The sequence below is a fragment of the Phodopus roborovskii genome, unplaced genomic scaffold, assembly GCF_943737965.1.
Source record: "Phodopus roborovskii unplaced genomic scaffold, PHOROB, whole genome shotgun sequence".
In the NCBI taxonomy this organism is placed as follows: Eukaryota; Metazoa; Chordata; class Mammalia; order Rodentia; family Cricetidae; genus Phodopus; species Phodopus roborovskii.
The window spans coordinates 31,375,581-31,394,203 of record NW_026126482.1 but is presented as its reverse complement, the minus strand read 5'-3'; the positions used below and the strand labels follow the sequence as shown (position 1 = coordinate 31,394,203).

Genomic DNA, 18,623 nt, shown 5'->3' with positions numbered 1-18,623 from the left:
GGCAGGTTGAGCTGAGAAGCCCGCCCCTCCCCCTCTTTGAAATTTCCAGACAAAGGGTTCTTGCTGTTGTGTTGTAGAGGCTGGAGAGTTCCTCGAAGGCGTGCAAAGGGTTGACACACACGTGGCTGACGCCATCACTCGGGGTCAGGCCTGCCAAATCTGGCCAAGAGGAACTTAGTATTTGTCAATAGCGGGCTCTTCCTAGAGAAGTCACTAGCTCCAAATCTACCACCGATCAGCAGTCTACAGCGACAGGCAGGGCTCTGGGCTCAACCTCAGACATAAGAATGACAAAAAGTCAAGATTTAGGGTTCAGTTCCAGCTGATTTTATTTCCTTCTCAAAAAAAGTTATTTACAGAAGGTATATAGCAACAACCTGACAGGCAGTGATGGACAGAATTAGCTGGCATGATTTTTTTTTTAATTTTCCTTTTTTTTCTCTTCCCCTAAACATTGCTTTTTTTTTTTTTTTTTTGTGGCCTTGAATTTAAAGACAAATATTCTACACGGCATATTGCACAGGATGGATGGCAAAAAAAAAAAAAAAAAAAAAAAAAAAAAAAGTTTAAAAACAAAAACCCTTAACGGAACTGCCTCTTAAAAGGCAGGCGTCCTCGTGCCTGTCATGTTATATTAAACATACATACACACAATCTTTTTGCTTATTATAATACAGACTTAAATGTACAAAGATGTTTTCCACTTTTTTTCAATCTTTTAAACACAACAGCTATAAACCTGAACACATATGCTATCACCATGCCATAAGACTAAAACAATTATATTTAGCGACAAGTAGAAAGGATTAAATAGTCAAATACAAGAATGAAAACGCAGTACATAGTGTCGCGAACTCAAATCGGCATTTAGATAGATCCAGTGGTTTAAACGGCACGTTTTTGCTTATAAAAAAAGTGCAAAAAAGATGTGGTTTACGAGTTAAAGCTACAGAATCCCTTTTTTGCTGTGAATGCCCCAGTTATAAAGCCTCTGGACAGAACAGCAATTCGTTTAAAAAACCGTTTTTCTTAAAGCATTATGGTGCTGGGCTGAGCTCTCCTCCCTGGGGGGAGGGGGCCGAAAGGTGGAAACTGGTGGCAGGTTAGGGATACTGTCACTTTAAGAAGCCTGCAGATTGAAGTGTAAACATGGAGAAACCAGGGGCTGATTTTTCAAACTGTGTGAGATATTAACCAGCCACCCTATTATAAAATCAGGAAATCCAAACAGCGATTTACACCGATTAACACCCCCTTTATATATTTTTTACAAAAATACACTGAGAAAATAATCAAACGTTTTCATCTCTCTTGTCTTTTTTGTTTTTTAAAAGTGTCAAAAGTCTACATTTAAATATAAAAAATTAAAAGTTAAAACTCTAGCCCTTCAGTGAAGGAGACATAAAATGGCGTGGGTAACAACACTAGAAAAAGAAAATAAAATGAAGATAAAAATAAAGAAATGAGGTCAAAGACAAGAAAGCAAAAGAAAGGGGAATAAAGGGACAAAATAAGAAAACTGTTTGGCCAGTATAAATACGTCCACATATAAAATGGCATCTGATTACATTTACAAGAAAAAAAAATTACAAAGACTGAGCGTCCGTGAGGGGGTAAAAAATAAACGGGTCTTCTCAATTACACCTATAAGGAATAAACACACACGGAGAAAAAATTTGGTCCTGAATTGTGTTTTTCAAAAGTCCAGCACAGATTTGAGTTGCGTTTGAATCCTTTTAAAGAGTTAAGAATGAAAAGGAGCTGGTGATCGGTTCGTTGTAGGAATCAAACATAGCGCCATCTATCCGCTTTTTATATTATCCTACACTATTTTAAAAACTGCTCAACAGTCTTATACAGAAATCTTCAAAAGATAGACAGGATAACATGCTATATTAACCCCACCAGTGAAATAACTCAACACCATCACGATTCCCATTAAGAGAAGAAAAAAATCTCTTTCCCCCCCGAAACCACTCCACGGCCCCTGGACCACATCCCACAGTCTCCTATCCTCCCGCCGGCTCTGGGTAGCCTCACCTCTGATTTTTTTTTTTTTTTTTTTTTTAATTTTTTGTACAGACCCCAGGCGGAGGCCCGGGGACCCCAAACACCCTCTGCGATCCGGGTCCTTCTGAGTCCCCAACCAGGCGGCTGTGGCTTCCACGAGGTCCCCATGCTCATTTCCGAGGCTGGCCTGCTGCTCCCTGCACATCTCTGGCAGCAGGGACAAGAAAGAAAAAAAAAAAAAAAGATCCCAACCCCGGACTTAGCCAGCGTGGAGTCTTTCCATGCCAATGCTCCCCCCAAGCCCAACACAAACGCCATGGCCAAACGCATCACCCTGGAGCCTTCTGTCTTCATTGCAGAAAAATAAAAAGGAAAGAAAAAAAAAATACAAAAGAAGGGGTGGGAAGGAGAGGGGGCGCGCTGGATTTCCCCCCTCCTCAATTGACCGAGAGGCAAAATTAAACAAGAAATCACGGTGGTGAAGCGAGAGGGGGCAAGATTCCTTCGGTCTCTAGAAGCTTAGCTCGGCTTCTTTTCTTGCTGGGGGTACAACCAAGTCCGGAAGCTCGTTGGAAGGAAAGGGGGGAGTCTCTTCAAGCAAAAATGGGGAGGAAACTCGAAGTAGCTTTTTTAGCCACCACCAACATCAATAACAATAATAAAGGGTCGCCCCCCTCTACTCTCCGCCTCCTCCGAGTCCCCAGCCCTGGGAGTGGGGGATGGGAGCGCGGGTCCACTACGCCCCCGCGCTCCTTCTCCAACGACGGGACGTGGTCGAGGCCAGCCCTGCGTACTTTTTCTTCCTTTTCTTTTTCCCTTTCTCCTTCCACTCTACATCTGTTCTTTTTCCTTTTTCTTTTCTTTCTTTTTTAAATTTTTTTTTGTTTTTGTTTTGTTTTCTTTGCTTTTGCTTCCTCTCTCCTCTCCTGCCTCTTGGCCCTCCTTCTCCCCGGTCTGCCTTCAGTAGGTGAAGACCAGGTTGGAGATGCTGGACTCCAGCCAATCTCCCGAGATCATCTCGCTCACCTCGGGTGTGCAATAGTCCGGGAACTCGAAGTGGGAGCCTGAGCCGGGTTCGAAGTTAAAATCCAGGTCCCGATCGAGCGCCGACGAGGAGCTGAAACTGCCCAGGGACATGCTCTCAAAGTTTGAACTGGGGTTCAGGTCGAGCAGGTCGTCTTCGAACTCGTCGTCCGACGACGAGGAGCCAGAGGAGGACGAGGACGAGGATAGCGACGAGGACGCGTGCGAGGGCGCGCTGGACGGGGCGGGCGAGGCTGCGCGCAGGCTGGCGTAGCCGCGGTGGTCAGCTGGCGAGCGACCGGCGGCGGGCGATGATGCTGCACTGCTGCGGCCGCTCATGCTCCGGCCATCAGGCGAGCATCCCGGACCTCCATCCTCGTACAACCCAAGCGGGTCGCTGGGGTCGGCGCCTGCTCCCAGGCCCCCGACGGGGGACGCCGAAGCGCCCAGGCTCCCGAACAAGTAGACGCGCTTCACTTTCTTGTCGGCCGGGTGCTTGGCAGGGGTGGCCAGGGTGCTCGTCGGCGAAGAGGAGGTGGCCGGGGTGGCCGCGCTGGGAGTCCGCACCTTGTAGACTGCCGTTGGCTCACCCAGGGGCAGCAGGGCGGCCTGCTCCGGAGAGAACGATGCAGTCGTCTTCCCGCCGCCCGCCGGGACGAGTTTGGCGTGGGGCTTGCCGACCGCGGTTCCCGCCACCTTGGGGCCACAGCTCTTCTTGGGCGCGGGCTTAGAACTGCCGCCCGCGCCACCCCCCGCGTGGCCGCTTCCCGCGTGGCCGCTGCCGCCTGCGACCTTGTCGCCCTTCTCCCCGGGTTTGGCTGTGGCCGCCGATCCCGCGCCCGTGTTGCCCGACTTCACCTTCTTCCGCGGTCGGTACTTGTAGTCAGGGTAGTCAGCCATGTGCTTGAGTCGCAGCCGCTCCGCCTCCTGGATGAACGGGATCTTGTCGCTGTCCTTGAGCAGCTTCCAGCGTTTGCCCAGCCGCTTGGAGATCTCGGCGTTGTGCATGTCGGGCGACTGCTCCATGATCTTGCGCCGCTCGATCTGCGACCACACCATAAAGGCGTTCATCGGCCGCTTGATGTGGCCACTGGGCGTTTTGCACCAGCTGGGGTCGTCTGCTTTGCCACCCGTGGACGCGGTGGAGCCGGGCGTCGGGGAGGACGCGATGCCCAGCTCCAGGCCCGCGCCTGAGTCCGAGCTCTCCCCGGCCAGCAGCGCCTCCGTGTTCTCCGCGTTGTTAGTCTGCTGTACCATGGCCCCGGCTCGCCGGGCGCCCACGCGCGCTCACACGCTCGCGGCGCGGTCGCCGGGCCCTGCGGGCTCCCCGGGGCGGAGACCAGGGTCCCCCGAGCGGCGCACGGGCCAGGGGCGGCCGCCTCCCGCCGCCGATCTAGTGTCCCAGCGGCCCTCCGTCCTCCCTCACCGCTGCAGTGCTCCCTGCGGGCGCCGAGGCTGGAGCCGGCCGCGGCTAGGAGTTTCTCCAAACGTTGATGGCCCGAGTGTCTTCCAAATGCAAGTTTCTCGCCGCCTTCGGGGCAAGTCTTCCCCCCCTTCCCTGAAGCAGTCGATTGCAGTTCACAAGAGCTCGCGGTAGCTCAGGAAAGCGACATCGTCTCTAGCGCCTAAGTCCCTTTCCTGCAGTGCAAAGCCAAAGCGACTCTGGCTCCGGGACTCTCTGTGGGCGGAATCGGCGCTGAGGAGTTGGTGCAATTATTTTGTTGCAAGGTAGGAAGCCAAGAAGCTTGCATGCAACAGACCGGCATGAATAAATGTATGTTTCTCCCTCCCTCTTGCAAGAAGGGGAGCTGGTTACCGGCAGAGTTCTCCCACTGCAGACTCTCTAAGAAAGAGCGTGCAAGAACTGGAGACCGGGAGGGAGATGGCTCTCTTCCCCTCACTCTGTTTCTCGGGCTGCAGCTTAGAGCAGACCCCAATTCCGCCTCGCGCTTCTTTATCCTTTCGCAGACAGCCAATCAGCCGCTGTAACTAACGCTTCCTCGTGCCAAGCCCCTCCCCTGTCCTTCCCATTGGCTTGGAACCCGATGCAATAATAATCTCCGCGTGCAATGAGAAGCTCCAAATCTGACCTCATTCCAATTTACAGAGCAAACTTTTTAAAAGGGCTAGAAGTACAGCTGAGATTTCTGCTGCCTCTTTTCCCCCCTTTTGCTGGGCGCGCACGCATGTGCCTGTGTGTGTGTGTGTGTGTACGCGCGCGCGCGCGCGCCTGTGTGAAGAGGATGTTAATGCATGAAGTTATTAAGGGGAGAGACGGAAATGTATTCTAGCCATTATGTTAGATAACAAGGGGCTTGGAGGGGGGGGTAAGGGTGAAATACTGTAAATGGAAGCTTTCTGCTTAAAAGCCGAGTGATTATTTTTATTAGTTCTTTTCAGCGTAGGAATAAAGAAACAGCCTTTGGTGCAAAATCTCCTTTCTCTGCTCCTTCTTAAAGCTAGAGACGTAAGTGGGGGGTTGGGGGTGGGAGCCACAACAATAAATCAATGGATATTGAAAACCATTAAGAAAGTGGTACCTAGACACCTGTCATCACAATTATTTTTAACAACTCTAGGTACAGCACAGACGTTGGTGTATTGTGTAAATCTCTTCAGGATGCTATCTGTGCTGTTTGTGAAAGGCAGAGGATTTTTTTTTCTTTCAGTAATTGCTTACTCTTTTAGCCAAACAGAGGTTAACTAGTTATTTAATGATTTCAGCTCCCCTATAAATCCTGGGTAGCCAAAACAAGGAGATTTTCCTTGAAACGCTAAGGCAGTGGTCCATAATTACCTCAATAAGATACTTTGTGTGGTTTTGTGTAGGGTGATCATGTTGAATACAGGATGGGAATTGACTTTACTTTCTAAATATTTGTTTCCCACAATTTCCAAAGGATAGATGGGTTCGTTATCTACTTTCCTCCTCCTTTCAGAGCCCTCTCTAGGTTCTTTCTTAGCCATTTTCCAGTGTGTGTGTGTGTGTGTGTGTGTGTGTGTGTGTGTGTGTGTGTGTTACTTGAAGCAGACAGGCCTTGAAGTCCAAGAAAAAGAGAAAGGGGTAGCAAATTTGAGTGGTGCTGCTGAACCCATCTCGAACCCCTCTGCTGATCTTTCTGGGTCTCAGTTGTCCTCTGTGCTTTGGGAACCCCATGAGTTTCTTTATAGATGGCTGTTGTTAAGGCTCCGTGAGTGTGTGATTATAACCCACTGATGTGTGTCCTGAGCCCTCTGTGAATTCTAACACCCTTTCCTTGGTAATGCAAATGTCACTTCTGAAAGCAGCATGTTGTTCAAGAGACTAAGATGGAAGGTGGTCACTGATGGTGAAAAAAGTAATCAAAAAGCCCATTTGGTGGTCCAGGTCTATTATCTCAGCACTTGAGAGATGGCATCCAGAAGATTAGGAGTTCATGGTCATCCTCTTCTACTACCTAAGAATTCCAGGGGCTAGAGAGATGGCTCAGAGGTTAGTAGCATTGTTGGCTCTTCCAGAGGACCCAGGTTCAATTCCCAGCACCCACATGGCAGCTCACAATTGTCTGAAACTCCAGTTCCAGGGGATCTGACACCCTCACACAGATATACATGTAGGCAGAACATTAATGAACATAAGATAAAAATAAACAAATATTTAAAAAAATTTAAAAAAGAGAAAATTCCAGGACAGCCTGGGCTACATGCGATGCTGTCTCAAAAAACATGGACATGCCTACACACATGGCAGAGAGAAGGTGCCTGGGTATTTAGAATATAGAATAATTTGGCCATACAAATCACCCTTTTCCAAAGATTTGAAAATTGGAATTCTAGTACTGACCTTTCTTAATATGATGATAAACTGATTTTTATCAGGTCAGTGACAGAGAGGAGTCCAACTTAGTCAGCTTTGGATTCATAGCACCATAGTGCTGGCTGGTATATTTCCACTCATCTTGTCAGACTTTCAAAGTATCCAGGCTGGGAAGAGGCCTAGGGTGTCAGAGTTAGACATTTACTGGAAAGAATACCCTATGGAGACAGCTGTTCAGAACTCTAAGACCAACCACATGCAAGAATGTTTTTGTGGGTAAAAGCAAATAATTGTTTGACCAGTTGCTACCCAGCATAGACCTTTTTATTTCCAGAGGATAAAATCTTAAAATTGTATGCACCTCCCCCCCCAAAAAAAAACTTCCACAAAGGAAGGCATTTTGCATAACAGGGGCAAGGTGTATATATATATATATATACCCCCCCTGGTACACATAGATGCACATCCTTAAAATTCTGTCAACTTGACTTCTGAGTTAGCCTAAGAGCCTAAGAGGTCTGTTGTCTATTAAATCAGTATTTTTATTATCATAAAAACAGGAAAAATTTAATTCCTGTAGAATCTACTAAATAATGTTTGATAATTTGGCAAAGATGACTGTTGATATAATTGAGGGTATTTCCAGTGGCATAAATCAGCCATCATAATTACACTCATGCCTAACACAGATTTAAAAAAAAAATAAAATTAAAAAAAATAGTTCCTCGATTGATTCTTTTGTTAGATGCATTACAAACAAACAAATAAAAAACCCAGACTTTAAGTTCTATCACTATAGTACATGCCATCAAAGGAGAAAAAACCTTTAAGGAAAAAGACCTCACATTTAAAATTAATTAATTTTGTATTTGAGTGTACTGCCTGCTGCTGTGCGTATATGGTCAGAAGACCTCTCTTTCCACTTATCTGAGTCCTGGAATTGGTCTCGGGTTGTCAGGTTTGGCAGCAGGAGCCTGGACCAGCTGAGACAGTTTGCCAATTGGAAAAAGCCTTCCTCACCCCCTCCCCCACTATAAGATGCTCCTGTTTCTGAGGTTTTCTTAGAAGTGGTGAAATATGAGTTGGTAGCTTCCACTGATTTTTATTACACAATTACAGAATATAAATTTGTAGAATATACACTTGAGTGCTTGGACTTCCTGAAGTAGGACTGTTTTAGTTGGTAGAGTACTTAGAATGTAACAAAACATGACAAATAGCTTTTAATTAAAGACGTCTTTTCATGAGTAAAGTACACATACATTGGAATGTGTTGGGCTTAATACCAAATAATTGGAGAAAGATTTCTGTGTCTCATTACCTAACTTCATAAGCTTTGTAATCAGTTCTCCATTACTGAATCCCTCCATTCCCTCAGATACCAGCTGTTTGGTGGCCCCTAGTAAATCAGTGTTCCCTCAGCTCTTCTTGTAGCTGTATGAGCAGAAAGCCAAGATCATTTTGCAAACAAATTCTGTCTTAGAATAATCAACTAATGGTCTTTATTGGAAGCCATATTAGACCTTTCACATTTTGAATTAAGGCAGATATTTATTTTTTCCATTAAATGCAATCCATTTGACACAAAAGTGTAATATCTGCTAATGCATTTCTCTTCTTCCTGCACACCTGCACAACATAAAACCCAACATCCACAAAATGGTATGGGGTATGGATGGAAAGATTTACCTCCACTGCTTAATGTGTTCCTATAGCTCCAAGAGAGGAAAACCTGGATGGAAATTAGCTTCACAAATCTGGCTTGGCTCTATTTCCCAAGATTTCTGCTTGGCTTTGGCTGTAGAGACTATGATTGTACGAGCTGGTCTGGCTTGAGTATTCAGCTCAAATAAACAGAGGTGGGGAGGCATTGTTGTTAATTTTGTTGACTGGAATGTGCTCTGGGAAACTGAATGCCATCAGCCCTGTTTTCAGTTCCACACCGAAAGAACTCTTGCTTCCCTCCCCCATGCACTCCATGCCAGGGGCTGAGGAAGCTGTATTGAAAGTGGATTAGGAGAGGACTATTGAAACTGATTCTTGAAGTTTTGCGTGTGAGTCTTAGCCTTTTACTGTTGAGCTATCTCTCCAGATCAATATATTTAATTCCTATTTGAAAAAAAAATCTTAAGCACGATAAGTGAAATCTGTCATTTATTTTCACTGTCAGAATACACAGAGATACGAAACATTTATTTCTAATAATTTCATCACTTTCTTATCCCTCATATCCAGTAGGCTCAAGTCAGCTCTTCATACCCATGCCAGTCAGTGTCAACACATTTTCCCTTTATTATTGAGGACACGCAGAAACGAATGTTTGCACAGGCCACATAGATACGAAGCATTAACTGGGGCTTCTGCTCTGTTTCCCCAGACAGGCCTGGCACACCCACCTAGAACTGTGGCGCTGCTGAGTGCAGACGTCGCCTCCCAATCCGGGAGAAGCAGCCGCCAGGTGGCAGTGCTGAGCCTGCCTGAGCCTTCAGCAACGTGGGAAAACGTGGGGGAGATCCAACTGTCTCTTCCTGGTCTCCGAACCAGTTAACCCCCAACAAACACTTCACCTTCTCTAGAAAGCTGTTCAAAGGACCAGTGGGAAACAGGGTGTGTTGGTGAATTCTGGGCATCCCCCCCCATATGTCAAGGTTTAGGATAACCAAAATCTGCCCTCTGTTTGCTTGTCGGAAACCCCCAAAGGAGGGACGTTTAAGCCGAGATTCCCGGTTTGGGATCCGGTAACCTCACTCGGGAGGTCACGGGTGGCCGCGCCCTGGCCATCTCCCTCGGGCGGGAAGGAGCAAGAATGCGTTTTCTCCGCCAGCTGCGCGTCCCGCTTCGGAGGCGGCAGCAACACAAGGCGCATGACCAAAGGAGTCCCAAAGGCCATCCCCGCTCCTGAAAAGAAATGGTTTCCATGGCCCGGCACACATCGCCGGACGCAGCGACAGGGGTCCTGCCCGAGCTCGCCTGGGACTCGCGGTGCAGCGGCGGAGCCTCTCCTTTCTGTGACTCTTACGGAGAGGAGCTAAATTGCAATTGGCTCGGCTCTTGCTTTTCGGAGGAAAATCTTATCGTAAACGTGGCTCGGGCAATGCTCGCAGCGGTGTTTCAGCACTGGCTTCCGAGGAGGTGCATCGCCAGGCAAGCGATGGCGATGCCCCCAGCCCGCTCCAGTTTCCGGGCCTCCTTTGAAGTTGCAGCTTGAGCAGCCTCTGCGGGAGGGGGGAAATCCTGCCCAGCTCCTCCCCTGTCGCGCCCCTCCCCCCCGCCGCCAGCTTGGACCTGGCCGCTTGGGCCCAGTTCCGCCACTGACCGGAACAGACAGCAATTTGGTCCCTTTGAGCACTCGGGTGCTTAGCATCCCTTCACTCTCAGTGAGTCTCTTTTGGACTAAACAGTGCACACTCGGCGTCCGGGACTCATGTTTCAGCTCCCACGGGGGGAGGGGCAGTGCACCCGCAGTGGCTCAGGGCTCTTTCCTAGAGGCAGAAAGAAGGAACCGGGCAGTTTGCTCCCCACCCCCAAGCTCTAGTCCGACCGAGAGGGTTGAGTTGCCTGTCATTTAGGACCTCGGAGGCACCCCAGAATGCCGGAGTCCTTGCCGAGGGGCGTGCCCTATGTTCAGGGCGACCGGGGGGGGGGGTGTGGATAAACGAAAGGCTGAGCCCCAGGCGTTCCTCCCGAGCTGAGCAGGTTTTCTTCCTGCAGCCCCCGAAGTCAGGACCCGGAGACCAACTAGGGCATCCTCTTTCAACCGTGGCGCCCGAAACTCCGCCCCGTGGGTTCCTCATCATTGAGCCCACAGCCATGTAAAAGCAATCACAGTTTGGAATTCCAGGCGGCAAGTTTATGGGGAGAACCGCCTAAAGTAGAGTTCCCTAAAGGTTAGGGACTAAGGGGGCCGCCTTGGAGAATGAGGGAGGGAGGGAGGGCGGGCCGGGACGAGGGCATGCGGCTGGAGGATGGTTCGCCGAAGCCACGCAATGGCAGAGAAGAGGGGAGGAGCAAGAGCGAAGGCGCGCGCGTCTGGGCAGAGGACAAGCAGGCGATCGCTGAGGCTACCAAGGGATGGGAGTCATTGGAGGGGAGAAGAGCGCACCCCACGGGCAGCTGACCGGGCGGCGGGCTCCTCCTGGCACTCGAGTTCTCCTTTTCCAGCCTTTCACCCTTGGCCTCCCCACGCGCGTGCAGACTGCACCGAGACCCACACTGCGCTGGGGGCGCTCGCGGGCATGGCATGGGCGGGGTGCGGCAGGAACCAAAGAGCCCTTGCCCCACACCACGCAGGGCGTGCTGCACACCTGGCACCCGGGACTCACCATCTGTTCAGAGCAGCCTCACCGCCCAGGGGTGTGGCCTGGAGACAGATAAGAATACCTCGTGGCAGCAGGACGCCACATCAACTGCCACTTCAATTGCCAATCAGCGTTTGAGTGTCCTACTGTGTGTCCCCGCTCAGTTTCAGAGCTTCCAGATGCAGGGCTCAGGAACTGCATCATCTGTTCTGCTCCTCTGCAAGCTACAAGAGAATCCTGTGTGTGCTGCAAGCTAAATTCATACTGAACCATAAGGCAGAGGCAAAGTAGCCTTCGTTAAGAGACAAATTTGGGGACTAAGGGGACAGTGGTGTTTGTTCAGGTAATCTAGAATAGAAGTTCATGATTTTTTTCTTACTAGTCCCTGAAGCATAAAACTCCTCAGGCTGTTTGTCCCATACCGACAGTGTACAAATAAAATGAAAAATAATTTCAAGTCGGGCGTTGTTGTTCACACCCCTAATCTCAGCACTAGGTTGAGGCAAGAGGATTGCCACAAATTGAAGGCCAGCCTGGGCTTACAGATCTAGACTTCACGTAAAGTGAATTACATAAGTAAGTTATCTATCTTGTCAGGACAAATAACTAAAGGCTCATCACTGCAACACCAAAATTAACTAAATTTCACAAACATCATCTGAAATATCATCTTGTATAACTGTTGAGTCGCTTTTTTTTTTTTTTTTTTTTTTTTTTTTTGAGACGAAGTCTAATGTGACCCGGGCTAGCCTTGAACTATGTGTAGCTTCTGATTCTCTGGCCTCCAGCTCCTAATTACTGAAATTACTGCCTTGCACCACCATGCACTATGTGATGTAACTTTAAATGAAAGAAAAATTGTGTGTAACATTACCTCCTATACATGTATATTTAAAACTCTACATAATGCTCAATGTACCATATATTAGAATTTATGTGGTGTATAAAACCATACATTTCAAACATGCACAGTGCTAGGCATGATGGCTCATACTTGTAATTCTGTTGCTCAATAAGTAAAAGACTCAGAGACTGATATGGGGGTTCAAGCTTCAAGGTGAAAATCAGAAAAGCAAAGCAGCAGGACATGAGCTCTCCCAAACCTCTCCTTAATGTGGCTGGAGAATGAATGTCTGATACTGACTACTGAAAACCTTGCTCCTATCTTTTATGCCCCTCTAGTGCTGGGATTAAAGGCATGTGATGCCAGGATCATCTTTGTGTGAGCTGTTTCTCTTTAGGACTGGACTAATCTTGTGTAGATCTGGGTGGCCTTGGACTAACAGAAATCCATCTATCTTTTAATCTAGAGTCCTGGGAATAAAGGTGTATACCACCACCTCCTACTTCTGGCTGCTGGGATTAAAGATGTGTACCACCACTGCCTGTTCTCAATAGCTCGATGCTGGCTTTGCTTTCTGAATCCTCAGGCAAGCTTTAATAAACCATAAATAATATATCACCACATAATTCCAGTACTTGGGAGGCTGATGCAGGGTGATCACTTAGTTGGAGGACAGCCTGGGCTATAAAGTGAGCTCAAGGCTAGCCTAGGTTACCTAGCTAGGTCTTATCTCAAAACAAATAGCTCAACTAATAAACAAAAACAGGGCCATCAAAATAGCTCAGAGGGTAAAATCACTTGCCACAACAAGGTTGATGGCTTGAGTTTAATCCCCAGGACCTACCCTAAGAGAGCTAGATGCAGTGGCAGGCAGCTGTAATCTCCACACTCCTAGGCAGGACAGGAAGCAGAGAATGGAGACTCCCACAGGCTTGTGAGCTTTGGGGCAGTCTAACCTGCAGTGCTGAGTACAGCGGGAAAAGCAACAGAGACTCTTCTTGAGAGCTCACTCCCTAAAGTTGTCTTCTGACCTCCTTGCCCACACCTGTGCCACACATGCCAACACATGTGCAAGTGTACATACATGTTTTTAAAAAAAGATTTTAAAATAAGGTTACATTTTACTGGAACACCCAAACTGTTCACAAATTCCAGAGTTGCCCTGGGGGAGTTTGATCATCCAGATTTGAAGTTTGCACTTTAGGTGCCAGGCAAGTGCCAACCACTGAGAATTCTGCTGATACTTGGATCCTCACATTGGCAGTGGGTGTGCTGCAGTCTTGATAATCCAGGCTCCCAGCAATGGTACCGGAGTGCGTCATGGACCTTCCCATCACTGACTCTGGATTGGTCACAAACTTCTTTTGGCCAATGGGACATGACTCCCTGTGAGGAATTTGCTCATGATTATATAGGCTGATAAGTCCTTAGACATGCATGTTGTCAACACCAGATATCGGAGGACCAATGATATATTTCTAATCAAAAAGCAAGGTAAAAACAGTGTGTAACCCAGAAGACAGTTGGACAAGAGAGGTTACTCATAGATATGGGAGAGGACCAATTATTTAATTCTATTAAACCTTTTCACTTACATTAGAGAGGGCATTCTGTCTTACTTAAAATATAGATTAAATATGAAAGTCAGTCCCAAATATGTATATAAATACTTCCAGAATGGCCCAACAAATATCTGGGTACCTAATGGTCCAGGCAAATTGATGAACAAAATTAATCATCACAGTTACTAATAGTCCCACCTTAGAGACATAGTTGTACTCAATGATGTCTTTTGTGCCCCAGCTGAATAAGAAGCTAGGCAGGGAAATTGGTGGAAAGGGAAGATCTTCAGCCCTTCCTTCTTATGTTTAGCCTCTCAAACTCTTAAAACCCTCAAATAACAGCCAAACTCAAATAATTAAATTTACCCCTTTGAGTAAAACATACAACATGTAATTAAAATGGACATTATCCAAGAAAGTATTCTCTTGAGCTATTAAGCATTATGGCTATTGGTGGAGTGTGTGTGTGTGTGTGTGTGTGTGTGAAGTTGAATTGGTATCTAGCTAGCTAGCTTGTATGAAGGATCTCCAGGTTGCCGAGTGCTAGAATTATGGATTTTAGGTGGTCATCATCTCTGTCTGGCTTTTATTTGTGTGCTGGGGATTCGATTTAGTCCTCATACCTCCTCACACAGCAAATACTTTATCTACCTAGTCAAGTTCTTAGTACCTTTTCCTATATGTTCAAGTAGTGTTGAACATGCACACTGGGGGGGGGGGGGAGAGGAGGAGAAATTGCTTTGGGAAGGGATGGTTTGAGCACATTGCTCAGTTAAGCAGTGTGGTGTGCTACACTAGAAAGTTAATATTTGCTGCCTCCTTTAAGCATGTTGCTTTAATTTCTAAGTACTGGAAAGTCCCTGATGTTAATACACAAGATAATATCACCAAGATTACTTAGAGCTTAAGTTATGTTATAGCTTAGTTCACAGTAGATACAACTTTCTTTTTCATGTATGAGCCTCGGGGGGAAATAAGGTGGGGAAGAAAACTTCCTCAGGAAACTCCATACCATGTAATTGAAGGATATTCCTCACTGGCCTTCCTTTAGAGGTAAATTTATTGCAGTCCTAAGTCAAAAGTTTCTAACTTCTAGAATTTGGAGCTTTAAAAATAAAACTGTGGTTGGGGATGGTGACACAGGCCTTTAATCCTAGCATTCATGAAGCAGATGCAGGTGGATCTCTTGTGAGTTCGAGGCTAGCTTGGATTACATAGCAAGTTCCACGACAGTCAGCAAGACATGAAGATATTCTGTCTAAAAAAAACCCAATGAATAAAACAACAGTCAGAGCCAATGCCATGTCTGTGTTCATTAGGTGCTCCTTCCTACGTCTGCCTGGACAGGATGGATAATGCTGAGCTAAAGGCCTGTCCTGAGAGAGCAGGGACTCAACACGTTAAAGTTCATTCTTTTTTCTTAAAAGTTCTTGGTGTGTGTTTGTGTGTGTACACATTTAAGTTTTTGTGGGTTATGTGCATATAGGTCAGAAGACAATTTCCATCTTTTCTTGTACCATGTATGTCAACCTTGTTCCTTTTTTTTTTTTAAGGTAGGATTTATCTGTAGCTTTAGAGTCTGTCCTTGAACTCTCACTGTAAACCAAGCTGGCATCACAAAGATATGCCTGCCTCTGACTCTTGAGTGCTGGGATTAAAGGTGTGTGCCAGCATGGCCAGGCCAACCTTGTTTTTTAAGACAGCATTTCTCACTGACCTGGAATTTGCCAAATAGGCTAGAGTGGCTGGCCACCGAGGCCCAGGGATCTGCCTCACTCGTGCTGGACCTCCAAGCTTGTACCATCACTACTGGCTTTTTAATGTGGGTTGTGAGGATCATCTAAGGTCCTCATGTTTGTGTAGCAAGTGTTTTACTAACTAAGCTATTTTCCCAGCCCCATTTAAGTCCCTTCTTACTGACTCTAAGTCTATAGCAGTCCTTCTGGATGACTCCTCCCTTGGTAGTGTCTCAGGATGAATGGCTCTATAGCTAAGTATGTGGCATACTTTATTGCCATGACTGAGAGACGGAGACTGGGGATAAGCCTAGGGCTGCCGGCATGGTGATAAGCACTGGCTGTACTACTGAACTTCCTCCTCCCTCCCCCCCCCCTCCTTTCCCTCCTTTCTTCCTCCTCCTCCTGCTGTCTCAGTACAGGGTATTGAAGCTAGGTCCACATGCCTGTCAACTATGCACTCTATCATTGAGCTATGGCACCAGCCTCTTCACAGTTCTCTCAGAACTGACATTTATCATTTGTCTTCATAGCCCATTGGACATAATTTGGTTCATGGCCTGGCCTAAAAGGCTTAGAGATATGGCTTGCCCTTCCATTTCAGGAAAAAAGAAAAGTGGGTATAAGAGAATACTAGACATTTGTTCCACATTACCTAAATAACCAACAAACTGTACCTATAAATTTATTTTGAGTAGAATATTATTGTCCTAGACCAGGCTACAGAAACCCACAGAGACAGCTGACTTGAACAAGGGGGAGCTAATGGGCCCCCAGACTGATAGCTGGGAAACCAGCATTGGACCGACCCAGACCCCTGAACATGGGTAAGAAGGCCTGGGCAGTCTAAGGGACCTCTGACAGTGGAGCCAGGATGTATCCCTGGTGCACAAAAGGACTTTGGGAGCATGCTCCACGTGGAGGGGTACTCCCTTAACCTAGAGGCAGGAGGGAGGGTCTAGACCTTACTCCAAATGACTTGACAGATTTAGATGACCCATCCAGATAGGTATCACCCTACATGTGGAGTGGGGGGGGTGAGATGGGAGGGTGGTCAGGGGGCATGGGAGGGTGGAAGAGAGGGAGGTGGGATGGAGAGGGAAGTGGGATGGAGAGGGATGGAGTATGTAAAATAATTTAAAAAAATTGCCATTGTCCTTTTAACTGCAACATTAAAGTCAATTATATATTCTGTCAGTTTTTTTTTTTTTTAACATGGACTACCTTAGGCTATTTGTTGTTGGTAAATCACTAGAGATGCAAGCCCTTCTGGTTATGAGTATGACATTCTTATAGCAGAAAGCTATCATAAGTACAAAGAAATGACATGACCAAATCATTTTAAAAGTTATTAGTGGCCAGGTGGTGGTGGCGCACACCTTTAATCCCAGCACTTGGGAGGCATAGGCAGTCAGATCTCTGGGAGTTCAAGGCCAGCCCGATCCACAGAGTGAGTTCCAGGACAGCCAGGACTGTTACACAGAGAAACCTTGTCTAAATAATAAACAAAACAAAATAAAATAAAAAGTTATTAGCCTTCTGCAGAAACAGGTCTTAACAGAAGGGCTTCTGCTAAAACCTGTTGACTTCTCATTCAGGCCTGCAAGGGAATAAAAATGATGAGTTCCTGTACGCCAGTTAACCCAGCACACCCCATTTCCAAGCTGGGGGGCACAGAGATATGCCATTGTTCTTACCCTTTCCTCTACAGTAGTGGTTTTCAGCCTTCCTAATGCTGTGACCCTTTACTACAGTTCCTTATGTTATGTCATAATTTTGTTGCTACATCATAACTGTAATTTTGCTACTGTGATGATTTGTAATGCAAACACCTGTATTTTCCTATTGTTTTAGGTGACCTGTGAAAGGTTTGTTTGATGTTCTAAAGGGGTGATAATCCACAGGTTGAGAATTGCTGCTCCAAAGTCACCTTGGATTCCAGGGACAGGAATGATTCATAAGCATCTTTGTGACAAGGGACATATCCTGAAAGATCCCTCAAGGAACTGTTAGCAAATAAGGAGAGGAAGTTATCATAGGTGAGAGACCCTGGAGGAGATCATCTTGTAGGAGCCAGGCTGGTTTTGCCTTGTGATATGACAGCAATTAACACATTGATTAACAGATTAACAATTTATCAGCTGAGACAATGACGGGAGGGCGAGACCACACCTTGACATCTCACCACACAGAGGGCAATTATCCATGGTGCTGAGGTGACACCCTGGAGCAAATAGACTGATTTCCTCAAGCAATAACTGTGATAGGACTTCCTCTATCCACCTTGCCGAACCAGAACGAGACAATGATCAACCAGACCACACCTTATCCAAGACTAGAAACCAGAGGAAATGAAGTTTTGGGAGAAAAGACCTCTGCTGAGATTGCTGGCTCTTTTCTTTGCCAGGTGTATTTGCTGAGTCTGGGTACAAGCTTCTGTAAAGGTCAGGCACCTTTACTAAAAGGAAAAATGAAAGCTATGGCCCTGTGGGTTGGTATTTTGAATCTACAGGATCACCAGCTATTTTCCCCTACAGGGTATATGGGAAGTCTAGTACAGTATAGAAAGCCAGTAGATGTGGCCACAAAGAAATCTGAAACAGCCCAAATCATGCTAGCAGAAGGGACACACAAACACTTTCCCAGCCCCCTGATCTTCGCTCTCTCTCCCCCATCTGTCTCTCTGTCTCTCTCTCTCTTTCTTTCTCTCTCACACACATACATAAATCTTTCTCTTCCAAAGTATCTTTGTAGTTTTGAATTGGATGATGCCGGAAGCTAGAGGGCAAATGGCCAACTCTGAAAGGCAGGACTTTCATGGTGGAGGAATAAGAACCAAAGACTCACCAGACTCTCCATCAAAAGAGCAGGAATGGGGGGCTGGAGAGATGGCTCAGTGGTTAAGAGCATTGGCTGCTCTTCCAGATAATCCAGGTTCAATTTCTAGCCCGCACATGGCAGCTCATGAGTATCTTAAACTGCAGTTCCAAGGGACCCAACACCTCACACAGATATACATGTAGGCAAAACACCAGAATGAATGGATGGGACTGGAGAGAGATGCCTCAGCAGTTAAGAGCACTGCTGCTATTTTGGAAGACCTAGGTTCAGTTACCAGCACCTATGTGGTGGCTCTCAATTGTTCAGGCTATTGGACACCTTCTACTTATTTTGGATGGTATCGGGTATGAATGTGGTATATAAACATCCTTGCAGCCAAAACACTCACATACATGCATAAAGATAAATAAGTCTTAAAAAGTACAGAAAGGGGTTAGAGATGTAGTTCAGTTGTAGGACACTTGTCTAGTATGAAAGAATAGACACCCTGTGTTTGAATTCTCACACCACAAA

The 18,623-nt window shown here is 46.7% G+C and overlaps 1 protein-coding gene across 1 annotated transcript; it reads right to left on the bottom strand.

Annotated features, from left to right (window-relative positions):
• Positions 1–304: 304 nt before the first annotated feature.
• Positions 305–5,216, bottom strand: Sox4 (SRY-box transcription factor 4). Its single transcript, XM_051194504.1, has one exon. The coding sequence runs from the start codon at positions 4,288–4,290 to the stop codon at positions 2,971–2,973; it is 1,320 nt and encodes a 439-aa protein (XP_051050461.1). The 5' UTR covers positions 4,291–5,216; the 3' UTR covers positions 305–2,970.
• Between the last annotated feature and the right edge of the window lie 13,407 nt (positions 5,217–18,623).